Source organism: Canis lupus, chromosome 1, assembly GCF_048164855.1.
Source record: "Canis lupus baileyi chromosome 1, mCanLup2.hap1, whole genome shotgun sequence".
NCBI classification, from domain to species: domain Eukaryota; kingdom Metazoa; phylum Chordata; class Mammalia; order Carnivora; family Canidae; genus Canis; species Canis lupus.
This window is the reverse complement of record NC_132838.1, coordinates 93,919,798-93,932,149: the sequence shown is the minus strand read 5'-3', so window position 1 is coordinate 93,932,149 and position 12,352 is coordinate 93,919,798. Positions and strand designations below refer to the sequence as shown.

The window sequence follows — 12,352 nt, the reverse complement described above, 5'->3', positions numbered from 1 at the left end:
ACCCACTAACACTGAGTTAGCAAATCTTGAATCCTTGTTCTCAGGGGAACTATAAGATCAGGTTCCTGGGAACTAATGTTTGCAACATTTTCATCAAATAGTTGGTATATAACTTGCTTTATGTGTGTTTCTGTTCAAAAACACATAAATATTTAATATATATTGTTGAATGATGAACAATGAACTCCCAACCAACACTTAGGCCTGAATGAAGCTTGATCTAATGCACATGTATTTTCCATCTGGCACATCACAGCCTTCCTGCCCTGAGAATAGAAGTCAGCACTGTAGCACTGTGCCTGGGTGACATTTTAAACAGTGAAATTATCACGAAAAAACACAAAAATATGAAAAATGTGGCATAAACACACCACTAAAAGGACACTTGTTTGTAACAAGAGAGCTGAAGCAAGAAGGCAGAGCCTGGGGTACCTGGCTGGCTCTGTCAGTAGAGCATGCAACTCTTGATCTCAGGATCATGAGTTCAAGCCCTATGTTGGGCATGGAGCCTACTTAAAAAAAGAAAAAAGAAAAAAGAAAAAAGAAAAAGAAAAGAAAAGAAAAGAAAAAGCAGAGCTCGGCCCTGTTCATCCTCAGCTGGGAGTGTGTGTCCTGGGTGACTTAAATTTCTCACCACTCCCTGTGTGTCTGAGAGTGATATGAGAGCATCGTGTTGACTTTGGGGTTACAAATACATTTTAGCAAGTAGTGACTGTATTTCCATCTCCTGCTTGCTCACAACTCTGCCCCTGCCTATTGGGGAAGGGGCGCAGGTGACAAGGTACCTTGGAAATGGCAGTAGTCATGATAGCGGTGACAGATGCTTCCGTCATGTTCATCCCTGGCTCACTGGGAGAACTTACTTCTTCACGCTTGGTTTTATACTGCATGTTGGAGGAAAAAAAAAAAAGACCAGAGAAATCAACAAAATAAGAGTTTTTCCAGCCTCAGAGCCTATACCACAGGGATATGTTACTTCAGCTAAAGGAGCACCACTGAAAGCTTCTGCTTCTGTCGCCTTCTCTTGGCTCTGGGTTTTCATAGTACCTCCCAAGAGACTTTAGAGGCAAAAGTGGGGCCGAGAAGTCTAAACCCTGATTCCCACAGCTGCCATTCAATGATGTCAGAATGTTTTCTTTCATAATAAGGGACAAATTAACAGAGTGATAATGGGAAAGAAAGAACAGGTTTTATTTGGAGATGCTTTAAGAGACCGTGCAGGATCCTGTCAATCGTTGTGTTTCTATCTGTCTAGTCATTTGTTAATTTTACTCTGAGAGAAACACCTCATCACTTTGATAAAGGTAGTCACCATGATTTTCGGAAACATCAAGAACTACACAGCTGTTCCAAAGTCAACAGTCCCTTTAGGGCGGGGCCATGAGTAAGATTTCTGTTGAATTCCCTTCCTTCACCTTTGTTTGGTTCTGTCCAGCTTCAGCAGAGAGCTTTAAGAAAAAGCTAGTATACCATTACAGCAGGCAAAAATATCACCCCTCAGAGGCTCTGCCAACCTCGAGAACCTGACAAATGACCACTGTGGCAGAACCGTGAAGGCATCCTTGAAATAGAAGCAGTTGTGTGCCTCCTGGAGTTTGGCAGGGAGCAACTTCATGGCATCTCTGTTGGTATACACAGAGGTCTCTGTTCACACAATTTATGTAAATGAATTCAGCAGTTTGTGATAGACTCAGCTGTCTTCAAGTGCACATATAAACAAGAGAGAAGGGCAGCAAGGAAGTGGAGTGACGAGACCATGAAGCTTTCCTAGAGGAAAAATCATGGCTTTGTTACATGGCCGGGGCTGGGTGGGTGGCGTGCCAGGAATGGGCACACACAAGGATTAAGGAAACTGGTCAGTTAATTTTCAGAATGTAAGATAAAAAGACTGAACCCCAGGACTGCTAAGCCCTCATGTGGGTTAGATATTGCTGTCCCAACATGAGCGAGGAAGGAAGGAGGAGATGGGGTTATTCCTGCAGGGTGCTGCTTCTGCAGACAGTCTAAGCTTCTTCACAAATACCATGTGGTCCTCCAAAAACAAGGAAAGGGAGCCAGCATCATATCTAATGGGGGACTTCTCCAGGGCCCAAAAGACCCAGAGACATGAAGCAGAGAAGTCACCTGAGATTGCTCTGCAGACACATTCAGAGGTACCTTTCCTGCCAGTTCGGATGGGCTCATGCCAGTTCTTGGGTCATAGCAGGACATAAAAAATCTTAATTGGTAAAGCAAAGAAGGGAGCAGCCTGAAGGCAAAAAGTCTTATTCTTACCTGCTGAAAACAGGCTTGTACAAGATTCTCAGGGAACATATTCCTGTTGGAGACATGAAAAGCAGTGTCACGTTAAGGCAAATTCTTTTTCTTTTTGGTCATACTCAATACCTTGGTGAACATGAGTAGAACATAGAACCAGTACTCTGGTTTCTCCTCTGGCCTCTCCTTTGCAAATACTTCCTTGGATTAAGATGTTTTTCCCCTGCCGACCTTCAGCCAAGTCTAGAAAGCTCTCTTAAACAGCCATGGCTTAGCTGATTCACTGAGGAACTGAAACGCTTGCTGTCCTTGGCAGGTGGACACTCACAGTCAAGGCACCTCCTTAATACCCTGTATGCTTCTGTTTTCACCGATGAGAACACAGGCCTACTGAGAGCCCACTGCATAGGTTCCCAATTTCTTTATGCCAATTATGAATATAAGCATAATTATTGAATTAAAAATTATGTGAATCAATGAAACAGGAGTATGAAACAGAAGGCGTGTTTTTTTATAAACACTAAATGCAACGCCTAGAAACTCAACCAAGACAGGTGACTAAAATTTCTGTGGTTAAATCAGGTTCAGAGGGCCCCTAAATGGGAAGAAAAACTGGCATTCAGCTTTCTTTGCAGGTCTAAGGGTTCTGTTGTTCTACTTCAAGGAAATGGAACCTGGAAACTATACAAGATGCCTTTGTAAGGGTAGCAGGTGCAAGAGAAATGCTATGAAATTATAATCGACTGACACCCTGGAAGGAAAGACCTTGGCCCTATGTCAGAAACTGGCAAAAAAAAAAAAATGCATTTAAATTTTAAATGTCAAGGTAATATAATGCATGTCTGTCATTTTTTTTTTTTTTTTACAATTCTCTATCTTAAAATTAACTGATTTTTAGCCCTGATTGCTTCCAATAAGAGGGTTTCTCCTGTACAATAAAAAAAATGTATTTCTTCAAGTGTGCTTCAGAACTGACCCCCAACCCAGCCTAGTATCTCAATGCAGTAAGTATACTTTCTGCATTTCTGTCCATTCAAAATCCAGATAGAGGAGCCTGTTCCTTCCCATCCCCTCTTGGCACCACGGTCTGGCAAGCAGGCCTGGCCATGTGATTTCAGGGTACGGGGCTAATTGAAAACACACAATGATTAAAAAACTATTAGAAGTTTCAAGATAGTGACAGCAGAGCAAGCATGGATCCCATGCGATCACAGTATTGCAGGTGGCATGCCTATGGAGCTGCCCCGCTGGCCAGACACTCACCTGATCAGATCTAACATGGCATCCACTGTACTGACTTCGGGGCTGCTGCCTGTCCTGTCAATTTCATCCACTTTCTGGGACACACCAGGCTTGATGCTCACCACCAGCACGATGCCTGCGGCCAAGGAGAGTACCACAGAGCATTAGGAACCTTCCAGAACACCCACCCCCCCAGAGCATCCTTAGAACCAGTAGACATGGTGGTACCAAGCAATACTGGAATGAGGACTCCGAGATCCAGCCAAAATGCTGAGCCTCAGCTGGGACCTCAGCAGTGGCCTTAATTATTTTTCCATTTAAATGAACCAGAAGGAACTTTTCCCATTTTTCTTTCTTTTTTTTTTTTTTTTTTAAACTAAGTTGCATTCCAGAATTGCTTCTGGAGAGATGTGCTAATGAGAATTTTCTATTTTCTTTTCCTTAGCTTATGAGATCAGCCTAGGCAGGGGTTGGCATGAGGGTGATTCCTTTTCCAACTCAGGGCACTCATTCAATATCTTTATGTAACTCTTACCCACAGATGCTGGTTATTTTCCTGAGGTGTTTCCAAAACAAGCCCTACCTTCCTTCCATACCAGAAGCCTTCAAATATCTGGAAAGCTATTATATAATCCAAAAAAGGGCTAGGTTTAAGAAAAGTAGTATTCCCTGTGACACTCAGGGGATGGAATGAGAACAAATAGACTTTAGAGGGAGAGATGGCTCTTGTATTCCTGCTGTGATGAACCGTCTCAAGGGGGAGTATCTGCGAGTGCCATTTTGGAACTTGGAACCATGGGTTCCTGTCCTTCGGGGTGTCCAAGCAGAGGTGGGAGGCTGGAGATCAAGGCATAAGAGACTCCTTGACTGGAAGGGGAATGCCAGTCCACAGGGGCAGGATGTCCAGATGCTGAGCAGGTCAGTTTTGCCAGTGAGATGAGTCAGGGGGTGATACAAGGACCATGGTGGGTGTGGTCCCCTCTTCCCTCTCAGGCTTGCAGGAGAGACACACACTGGCTTTTTCTTTCATGCCTCCCTCCCCTCAGGAACCTCATGGGGAGATGGGGCTTTGGTTTAAGACAGGGTTCAGGCCCTCCCAGGTGCCCTAACACCTGGTGCCTAACACCACTCCAACCTCACCACATCCTAACAATCCATTAAAGCAGAAGCAGCAGGATCACGCTGGCTGATTCTTCCCAGCCTCTCTGCCCACTCGGGGCATCCTTTTTAAAATGTTAGGTCACAAAGGACGGACCACACTTTCTTCACAAAAGAATGCCAAACATACAAGAGCAGCTACATTCCTTTATTAGAACTTTCTCCCCTTTTCAAGTGGAATTTATATTTGGCAAGTGCTGTGAGCTCTCAGTACCATGTGGAATTTGAAATGCACCGAAATGCTATCTTTTTGGAAATATTTCACAATTAGACTCAACTCCACTATTACAGACTAATTATTCAGTTTACAGATTATATAAGCTCTTGACTTCACTTCCTTCTACTCAGTGAGCCTGATAAAGCACAGAACTGGCAACCTCTTTCTGTGCCTTTACTAGGGACATTCATCAGCAGTGCCACAGCTGAACTTCAGTCAGTATTATATTTTCTTCATGTAAAAGGTGCCGTGTAGACTTTAAGCCCAAAAGCTTCATGTTAGTTTGACAAAACTACTTTTTGAATGGAAAAAAAAGTGCATTTAAAAAAGTCCAACTACTTTGAAAGAAAAATTCACCATTATACAGAGGAATAAGGAATCAGAAATAGATCTTACCTAGAACTACAGCAATGACAGTGGTACAGAAATAATATATGACAGCACGTAGACCAATTTTCCCGGATACACTGGAATCCAGTGCAGCAACACCTGCAAGAAGGGAGGGGGAGATGTCAAGTTACATTAATTTTTTTAAAAGATTTTATTTATTCATGAGAGACATAGAGAGAGAGGCAGAGACACAGGCAGAGGGAGAAGCAGGCTCCCTGCGGGGAGCCCAATGTGGGACTCGATCCCAGGACCTTAGGATCATGACCTGAGCCAAAGGCAGATCCTCAACCACTGAGCCACCCAGTCATCCCAAGTCACATTAATTTTTAAAAGAAGCGATTTCTAGGACTGGAGGTCATTCAATCTTCAAGATGTGAAATAAAGTGCTAAGCGCTGTCCTCTGCACCTGCTGGGCCTCACACATTTCCTCTGGATAAGATGCAACGGGCAAAGGAAGGTCTTCAAAATTGCCAACAAAGAATGCAGTCAGAAGAGAGGCAAGAGGTAATCTCTCCTCTCCGCTCACCCCACTGCCAGCCAGTGCTCTTGGGGCTGATTATGAGACAGGAGCAGCTCCCCTCCTGCATCTGCTCTAAGAACTTCGTTAAAATTTGTATGTCACATCCCCCCACAGCCTTCAAGTCAGTATCCAGAAAAACCCTTCTGGAATTCAATACCCAGAAAGTTTATCTTGAAGCATGGAGACCATTCTTTCCTCAAATAATGAACATTGTAAAACTCACCCTTGTCTCCCTTTTGCCTTTTCTGTCAGGAAGCTCAGAGTCAACCAAAAAGATAACTTTTGTGTGTGATTATGAAAGTTAATATATGTTCGTTGTAACAATTTGAAAACAGGAAAATGAAAATCACTCCATCTCATCAACTGTCATTGATATGCTGGAGAATCTTCTGTCAATATTTTTTCTTGATTTTTTTCATAAACATAGTTGAGATAATTCCATAGTTTTTAATCCTCTCTTCCTCATACTGTATCATAAGAATTTTCTTGTTACAAATTCCCCTCCCAAGGGTAATTTTAATGGCTGCATGATCTTGTCATGGGACCATACCATAATGCATTTAATCATCCACTTATTGCCAGAGCTTTGGAGATACTCAGAGCCAACTTTAATAATAAATCACAGTAATTTCATTATTTATCCTGGCTGGCACATTTTCTTCTTCTTTCCATGATTTTCAAATTGCTTCTACCTTAACAACCTTATTGTGTACGGCTCTGTGAGACAAAATATCCATTTTCAAGCGGTATGATATAAATAAAGATTTCCAATTTAAAAGACTTACAACCACACTGTTAGCAGTAGTCTCAAAAGGTCTATGGTGGTCTCTAACATGACTGAACGTCACCTGAAAAATGGAAGGGCTATCCAGAATGCCAAGGATAATTATGGAGGTGGGAGGCACACATCCCTTCTTGCTAGAAATCCTTGGCCTCCAGTAAAGATGCTTCTATAAAGGGAGCCAAATGATGCGGCTACCTGGATAGCTTCTGTGTTGGAAGACAGGGAAAGTGGAGAAGCAACCAAACCACCTTTTAGCTAACTGACATTTGAAGGTTTCAGACTGTACCCTGCCCGTTTTCCAAATGAGAACCACATATTGAGTCAAATTATCATCACAGAAAATTACTTGAAACTTCAGCACATGTGAGCTGTCCCATAACCACTGGCAAAGCCTGAAGTACCAGGCGGCAGGAAAAATGAAGAGGCTGGCATGAGGCAGCCCCAAGGAGAGGTAGTAAACCTGTAGGCTACTGGCATACACAGGTAGCTTGTGTGTTCATTCCTGACACCATAAAAGATCTATCCTTTTTTTAAAAAAGTGACTGGGGGATTATGCTTCTCACGTATCATTGTACATACTCCGTAAATCAGAGAAATCTGTAAGCAAGCTATCATCATCATGATGACAGAACAAATCATCTCTCACTGTAAACATGTCATTCATCCCAGCTGTTGATTGTTCCTCTGGAAGCTAATATTTTGACAGAAGGGGTTCTGGCCTCTTTAGCGACCACCCCACGATGCTGTAAGATCCCATTCGCCAAGGCTCGGGACAAGACTGTGCCATTACCATATGATGGGCATATTGCAACAGACACATCCTAGAATAACCCTGATGACAGATTCCATTATCTCTCTCTGGGAAAAATGCACTTTGCTGTGGTTGAGAAGACTTTCTTCTCATGGTAAGACAATTAAAAATAACAACTCTGCAAGAAACAACAATAGCAACAACAAAACATCAAGAGACAATGAAGGCCCCAACTCAGAATCTCCTATTTAGCTTTTGTCTCTTAAATGAAGAGGGGCACCGGGGTGGCTCAGTTGGTGAAGCATCTGTCTTCAACTCAGGTCATGATCCTGGGGTCCTGGGATCCAGCCCTGCACTGGGCTCCCCGCTCAGCAGGGATCTGCTTCTCCCCCTCCCTCTGCCTGCCACTCCCCCCTGTTCATGCTCTTTCTCTAATAAATAAGTAAAATCTTACAAGAGCAAACAATGCAAATATGTATGTTTGCTAACTACATATGAATATAAAATGTGGTCTAATATCCTATTTTAGAGCTCTGGCATGATTTCATGAACAATCCAAATAATTATTTATTTCACTCAAAATGAGTGATTAAAAAAAATTTCCAATTCAACAAAACTCCAGGTAACCTGTATCAGCACATGTAATCCTGGTCCAAGAGAGGATGTATATTTTCAGACATAGTGTCCTTGGGTAGATGTCTAATTTCAGTGGCTAACAGCCCTGAAGGTGCTGGCAAGTGACAGGCTTCCAGGGTAGCTGGAGACCTGTTCTCGGGTATGTGTTTTGTGCCCTCTCGGGGTTTTCTTCCAGCAGTGAAACAAATTAAATATATGTAGGTAATTGTTTCCAGCATATGTTAATATGTCTTAATTTGTCTTAATGATTTGGCCATGGGCTGATGCCTCTGCTTCTATTGCAGGACCCAGCTGGCAATAAAAGGCTTCATAATAATGAGATTCTTGGTGGAAACATCTTAAGCAAATGCATCCCCCAAAGCAGCCAGCCAGCTCCTCTCTGCTGGAGTACAGCAATTGTCTTGCAATTACTTTTGGGAAAGGCTTTATTTCCCGTTTCTCAAAACTACTTTAGTCCTACAATTCTCCTGGATAGATCAGGAATGTGTTCGAACCAATGATCGTCCTTCTCTACACTTTACCTCTAGAGTTACCCTTCTACCTCTCTAGTCATCACTGATTGGGGGGCAGAGCTGGCCCCCAAGTCCAGGTCTCAGATTAAAATGTGCTGCTGAGGACAGAGCCTCCATAGATAACAGGAACATTACTGAATTTAACTTGAAGATAAAATGCCTGTCTGGCCCTACACACCCCATCTGCCAAAAATAGCAATAATGTTGATGGTAATTATAATAAAAACAATGATGACAATAAACACTGGGTAGTGGGCAATGACTGCAGGTTATGTGTGTCACCTTCTTCCATGCTCAATGGTGAAGCTGGGATCCCAACCCAGATTCGACCCCAAAGACCAAATTCTTTTTCTTTTTTTGAGATTTTTATTTATTTATTCATGAGAGACACACAGAGAGGCAGAGACACAGGCAGAGGGAGAAGCTGGCTCCCCATGGGGAGCCCGATGTGGGACAGGACCCCAGGATCATGACCTGAGCCAAAGGCAGATGCTCAACTGCTGAGCCACCCAGGTGTCTCCAAAGGCCAAATTCTTAACCACTATATGTCCTGCTGGCTCTATCCATAAGCTACCAAATTCTAGACCAGCACTGCCTCAGAGAACTTCTGCAATGGTGGAAATGCTCTGTTTGTATTGCCTGATGTAGTAGCTACGAGCTATGTGTAGCTAATGAGCACTTGAAATGTGGCCAGTGTGACTAAGGAATTTTCATCTTGCTTAACTGTGATTGATTGCACACGTGGATAATGGCTGCCATGCTGGACAGCACACTCTTTAGACCTTACCAGGGGATCCAGCATTTAGCAGGTGCTGAGTAATTTTGAACGAACAAACTTAAGCTTAACTCCAAAGTTAGTTACTAAAGTCAGTACAACCTCTTTACCTTGCCGGCTTGGGGCCAGGGGAGACACAAGGAAGAACCATCATCTCCTAGGATGCATTTCCATCACTGCACTGACCCTAAAGCCTGAGGCTTATTCTTCTCTGTGTCCCCAGGGCATGAAATAAGGTGCTTTATGAATTTTGTACTTGATGCTTTCCCTGTGACAGAAAAAGCTGCATTTAAAAAAATAGGTAATCCCCTCCTTACAATGTGAGCCCATTTCAAAGATCCACTCATGTGTCAGTGATTAGGAACTTAGCAGGTAGTCTCCTGAGAAACCACCTGCACAGGGCAGTTTGGTTCAGTCCCCAGAGTGACCAACAATAATGCTTTTCATACATGATGTGAGAACATATTTAGCATTTTAATGTTTCTCTACCTACCTTTTTTTTCATCATTCTTTGCTCTCCCTGACCCTCCCCTAGCCTTTTAAATAAAATTTATGTACTAGACGTACACAGGTATTTTTTTACCTAAAAAGAGTACATTTCTCCTCCTTCACCCCAAATAGCCGGGATTTGCTGCCTTGGGGGGTGATATTGCTCCTGTTGAGAATGTGTGGTCTGGCTCAGTGGATGTCATGCAAATGGTACCTTAATCCAGATGCTGGACTCTGGAGACAGCACCTCTCCATCACTTCCTTAGTTACATGTAGCTCGTGGCTACTACAACGGGCAGCACAAAAAGACAACATGTCTACCAGCACCAGAAGTTCGATGAGGCAGCGCTGGTCTAGATTTGGTAGCACATGGATAGAGTCAGCAGGACATAATGGTTAAGAATATGGCCTCCATCACTTACTGGGGGGCATGGTCAAACAGCACGCTCACCTTCATTCCAAAAGGTGGGGCATCACTGTGCTTTATCCTGGGGTCTTACTCTCCATAGCTACCTGGATCCTCTGCTTTCAGGCCATGCCTCATGCCTGCTGAAGCCTGGTCACTCTCTTTGTGATCCACTCCCAGAACCCATTTCCTCTGGGTTCCTCCCTTTTTTTTTTTTTTTTTTTTTGATCCTCGAAATCAGTTTATTTATAATTTCCTTCAATTGTGGGCATCTACAAACATTTTCCATCTTAAGAAAAGTCAGAAAAAGCAACTAACAGAAAAATAAAATTGCTGAACTATAGATCTTAGAGTCATCCAAGGTACATGAACTTTTTTAAGAGACTGTGGGACACGGAATGTTAATGATCTTCATTGTCAGGGAACTTCCTAAACTTTTGTCTGAATGCCTCATGCATCACTTGAAGCTCATTTCTTCTCATTGAACATTGACAGATGAGAGGGGAATGCACACTAACCCATCATAAGGCAGGGGTGACAGGGTCTGTACAGAAACCAGAGAAAGGGGCTTAAAACCATTTATGGGGGGCACCTGGGTGGCTCAGGTCATGATCTTGGGGTCCTGGGATCCAGTCTCTCATCAGGCTCACCACAGGGAGCCGGCTTCTCCCTCTTCCTATGTCTCTGCCTCTCTCTCTCTCTGTCTCTCATGAATAAATAAAATCTTAAAAAAAAAAACATTTATAGCAATTGGACAGGGATTTTCCGTTTGTTCAATATAACCACAAAAAGTAGGGCTAACATTTTGTAGGTTTTTGTTTTTTTACATCCTTACCTTGTAATTCATTTTTACTATAGTTTACAAAGATGACTGATCTGTGACAGACTGGAAATTTAAAAAAACTAGATCTCTCCCATCCATCTAAAAAACCAGATGCTTTGCAAAGCCCTGGAGCAGAGGATGGGTACTGGGGGTTTCGGAGGTGCCAGGGGTGCCACCAGGCTGAGATGATATGGCAGACAGACAGCATGTGAACTGGGCAGAAAAAGATGAGCAGGATTCTGACAAAGAGTGTTTGCTTGACCACAGGCTCCTGAACCTTCTCCTGGGCCTGTCTATGTACTTCCTGCAAAATCCAGGTTTACCAAGAACTCTGCTAGGCTAGTTTGACCAGAACCCCCACCCTCGATATCTGGTCAGTCTCCTTGTCCTCCAGCATCCCCCCAGGTGATGTCTGGCTACCCTGGCCTGCCTCCAGAAAGAATCCTGTGGGTTCAGTTTGGTCCGAATCCCCCAGTACCCCTGATGTTCTGTTTTAGTGACTCTCCACCCACTGACCTCCACCCTGCTCCTTGAAGATCAAATCCCATGTACGATGCTGTTTTCAGAGTTGAGCCCCACCTCTCTCCCCCCGACTGGCAAATCCCACTGCAGTGGCCCCCACGCCTATCACGATGGTCCGGAATAGTCTGTCCTACCACCTTTGACAGGTGTCACTGAGTTTTTGTTTTCTTAACAAGTCCAGTTTCCCAGTGAGCCCACAATTATCCTTCAAAACCAGGGACAGTCTGGAGGCTGGGCTGTGGCCTAGAAACAGGGACACCATCCAAGATTGCCCTTGGAAGTTAGGGGCACCTGCTTGGTCTTTATTTTAAGACCACACACTTACTTTTTTACCCTGGGAAGAAGCTCTGATGAGCTGGGGTGCTGGCTCCTGGCTAGAGTAGTAATAATCTATTAGAACTTTCTATAAAAACACCACAAAGGATGTAGTTGCCATGGGCTAAACAATAGCATGTTTTAAAAATAAACACCCGAGGGCAAAAGACTCCTCCGAGAACTCTGATTAAGCTACCACCCACTGGAGAACAAAGTTTTTGTGAAAGTCTCTCTCCACCTTGTCATTAAGGTGTCAAAATTAACTCCATTATTGGAAGGTTTTTTTTTTTTTTTTCCAGTCTGACATTTGATGGTATGTCACGACTGGGAATGGACACAACATCCAAGAAACTCATTGTTGCACAGGAGTTAAAACCCTCTTATCCAGATGGTCCCTCTATCACCGTCATGGAGAAAAACAAGCATGGACTCAAATCCCAGGCTTCTCTTCTCAGACTCAGTTTCTCCATCTATACAAACACAAAGTTTCAATGCCTCTGTCTCCTACAGGGTAATTGTAAGGAGCAAAGCAAGTAATCTCGCACAGCTGCTGTGA

The 12,352-nt window shown here is 43.4% G+C and overlaps 1 protein-coding gene across 1 annotated transcript in view; it reads right to left on the bottom strand.

The window, feature by feature from the left end:
* Positions 1–12,352, bottom strand: part of SLC1A1 (solute carrier family 1 member 1) — an 80,084-nt gene that overhangs the window by 17,573 nt on the left and 50,159 nt on the right. Inside the window, exons 3-6 of the mRNA XM_072840279.1 lie at positions 5,270–5,362; positions 3,520–3,634; positions 2,275–2,317; positions 786–884 (exon numbers count right to left, since the gene is read on the bottom strand). Coding sequence (XP_072696380.1) covers positions 786–884; positions 2,275–2,317; positions 3,520–3,634; positions 5,270–5,362 — 350 coding nt within the window. The remainder of the gene's footprint in view (positions 1–785; positions 885–2,274; positions 2,318–3,519; positions 3,635–5,269; positions 5,363–12,352) is intronic.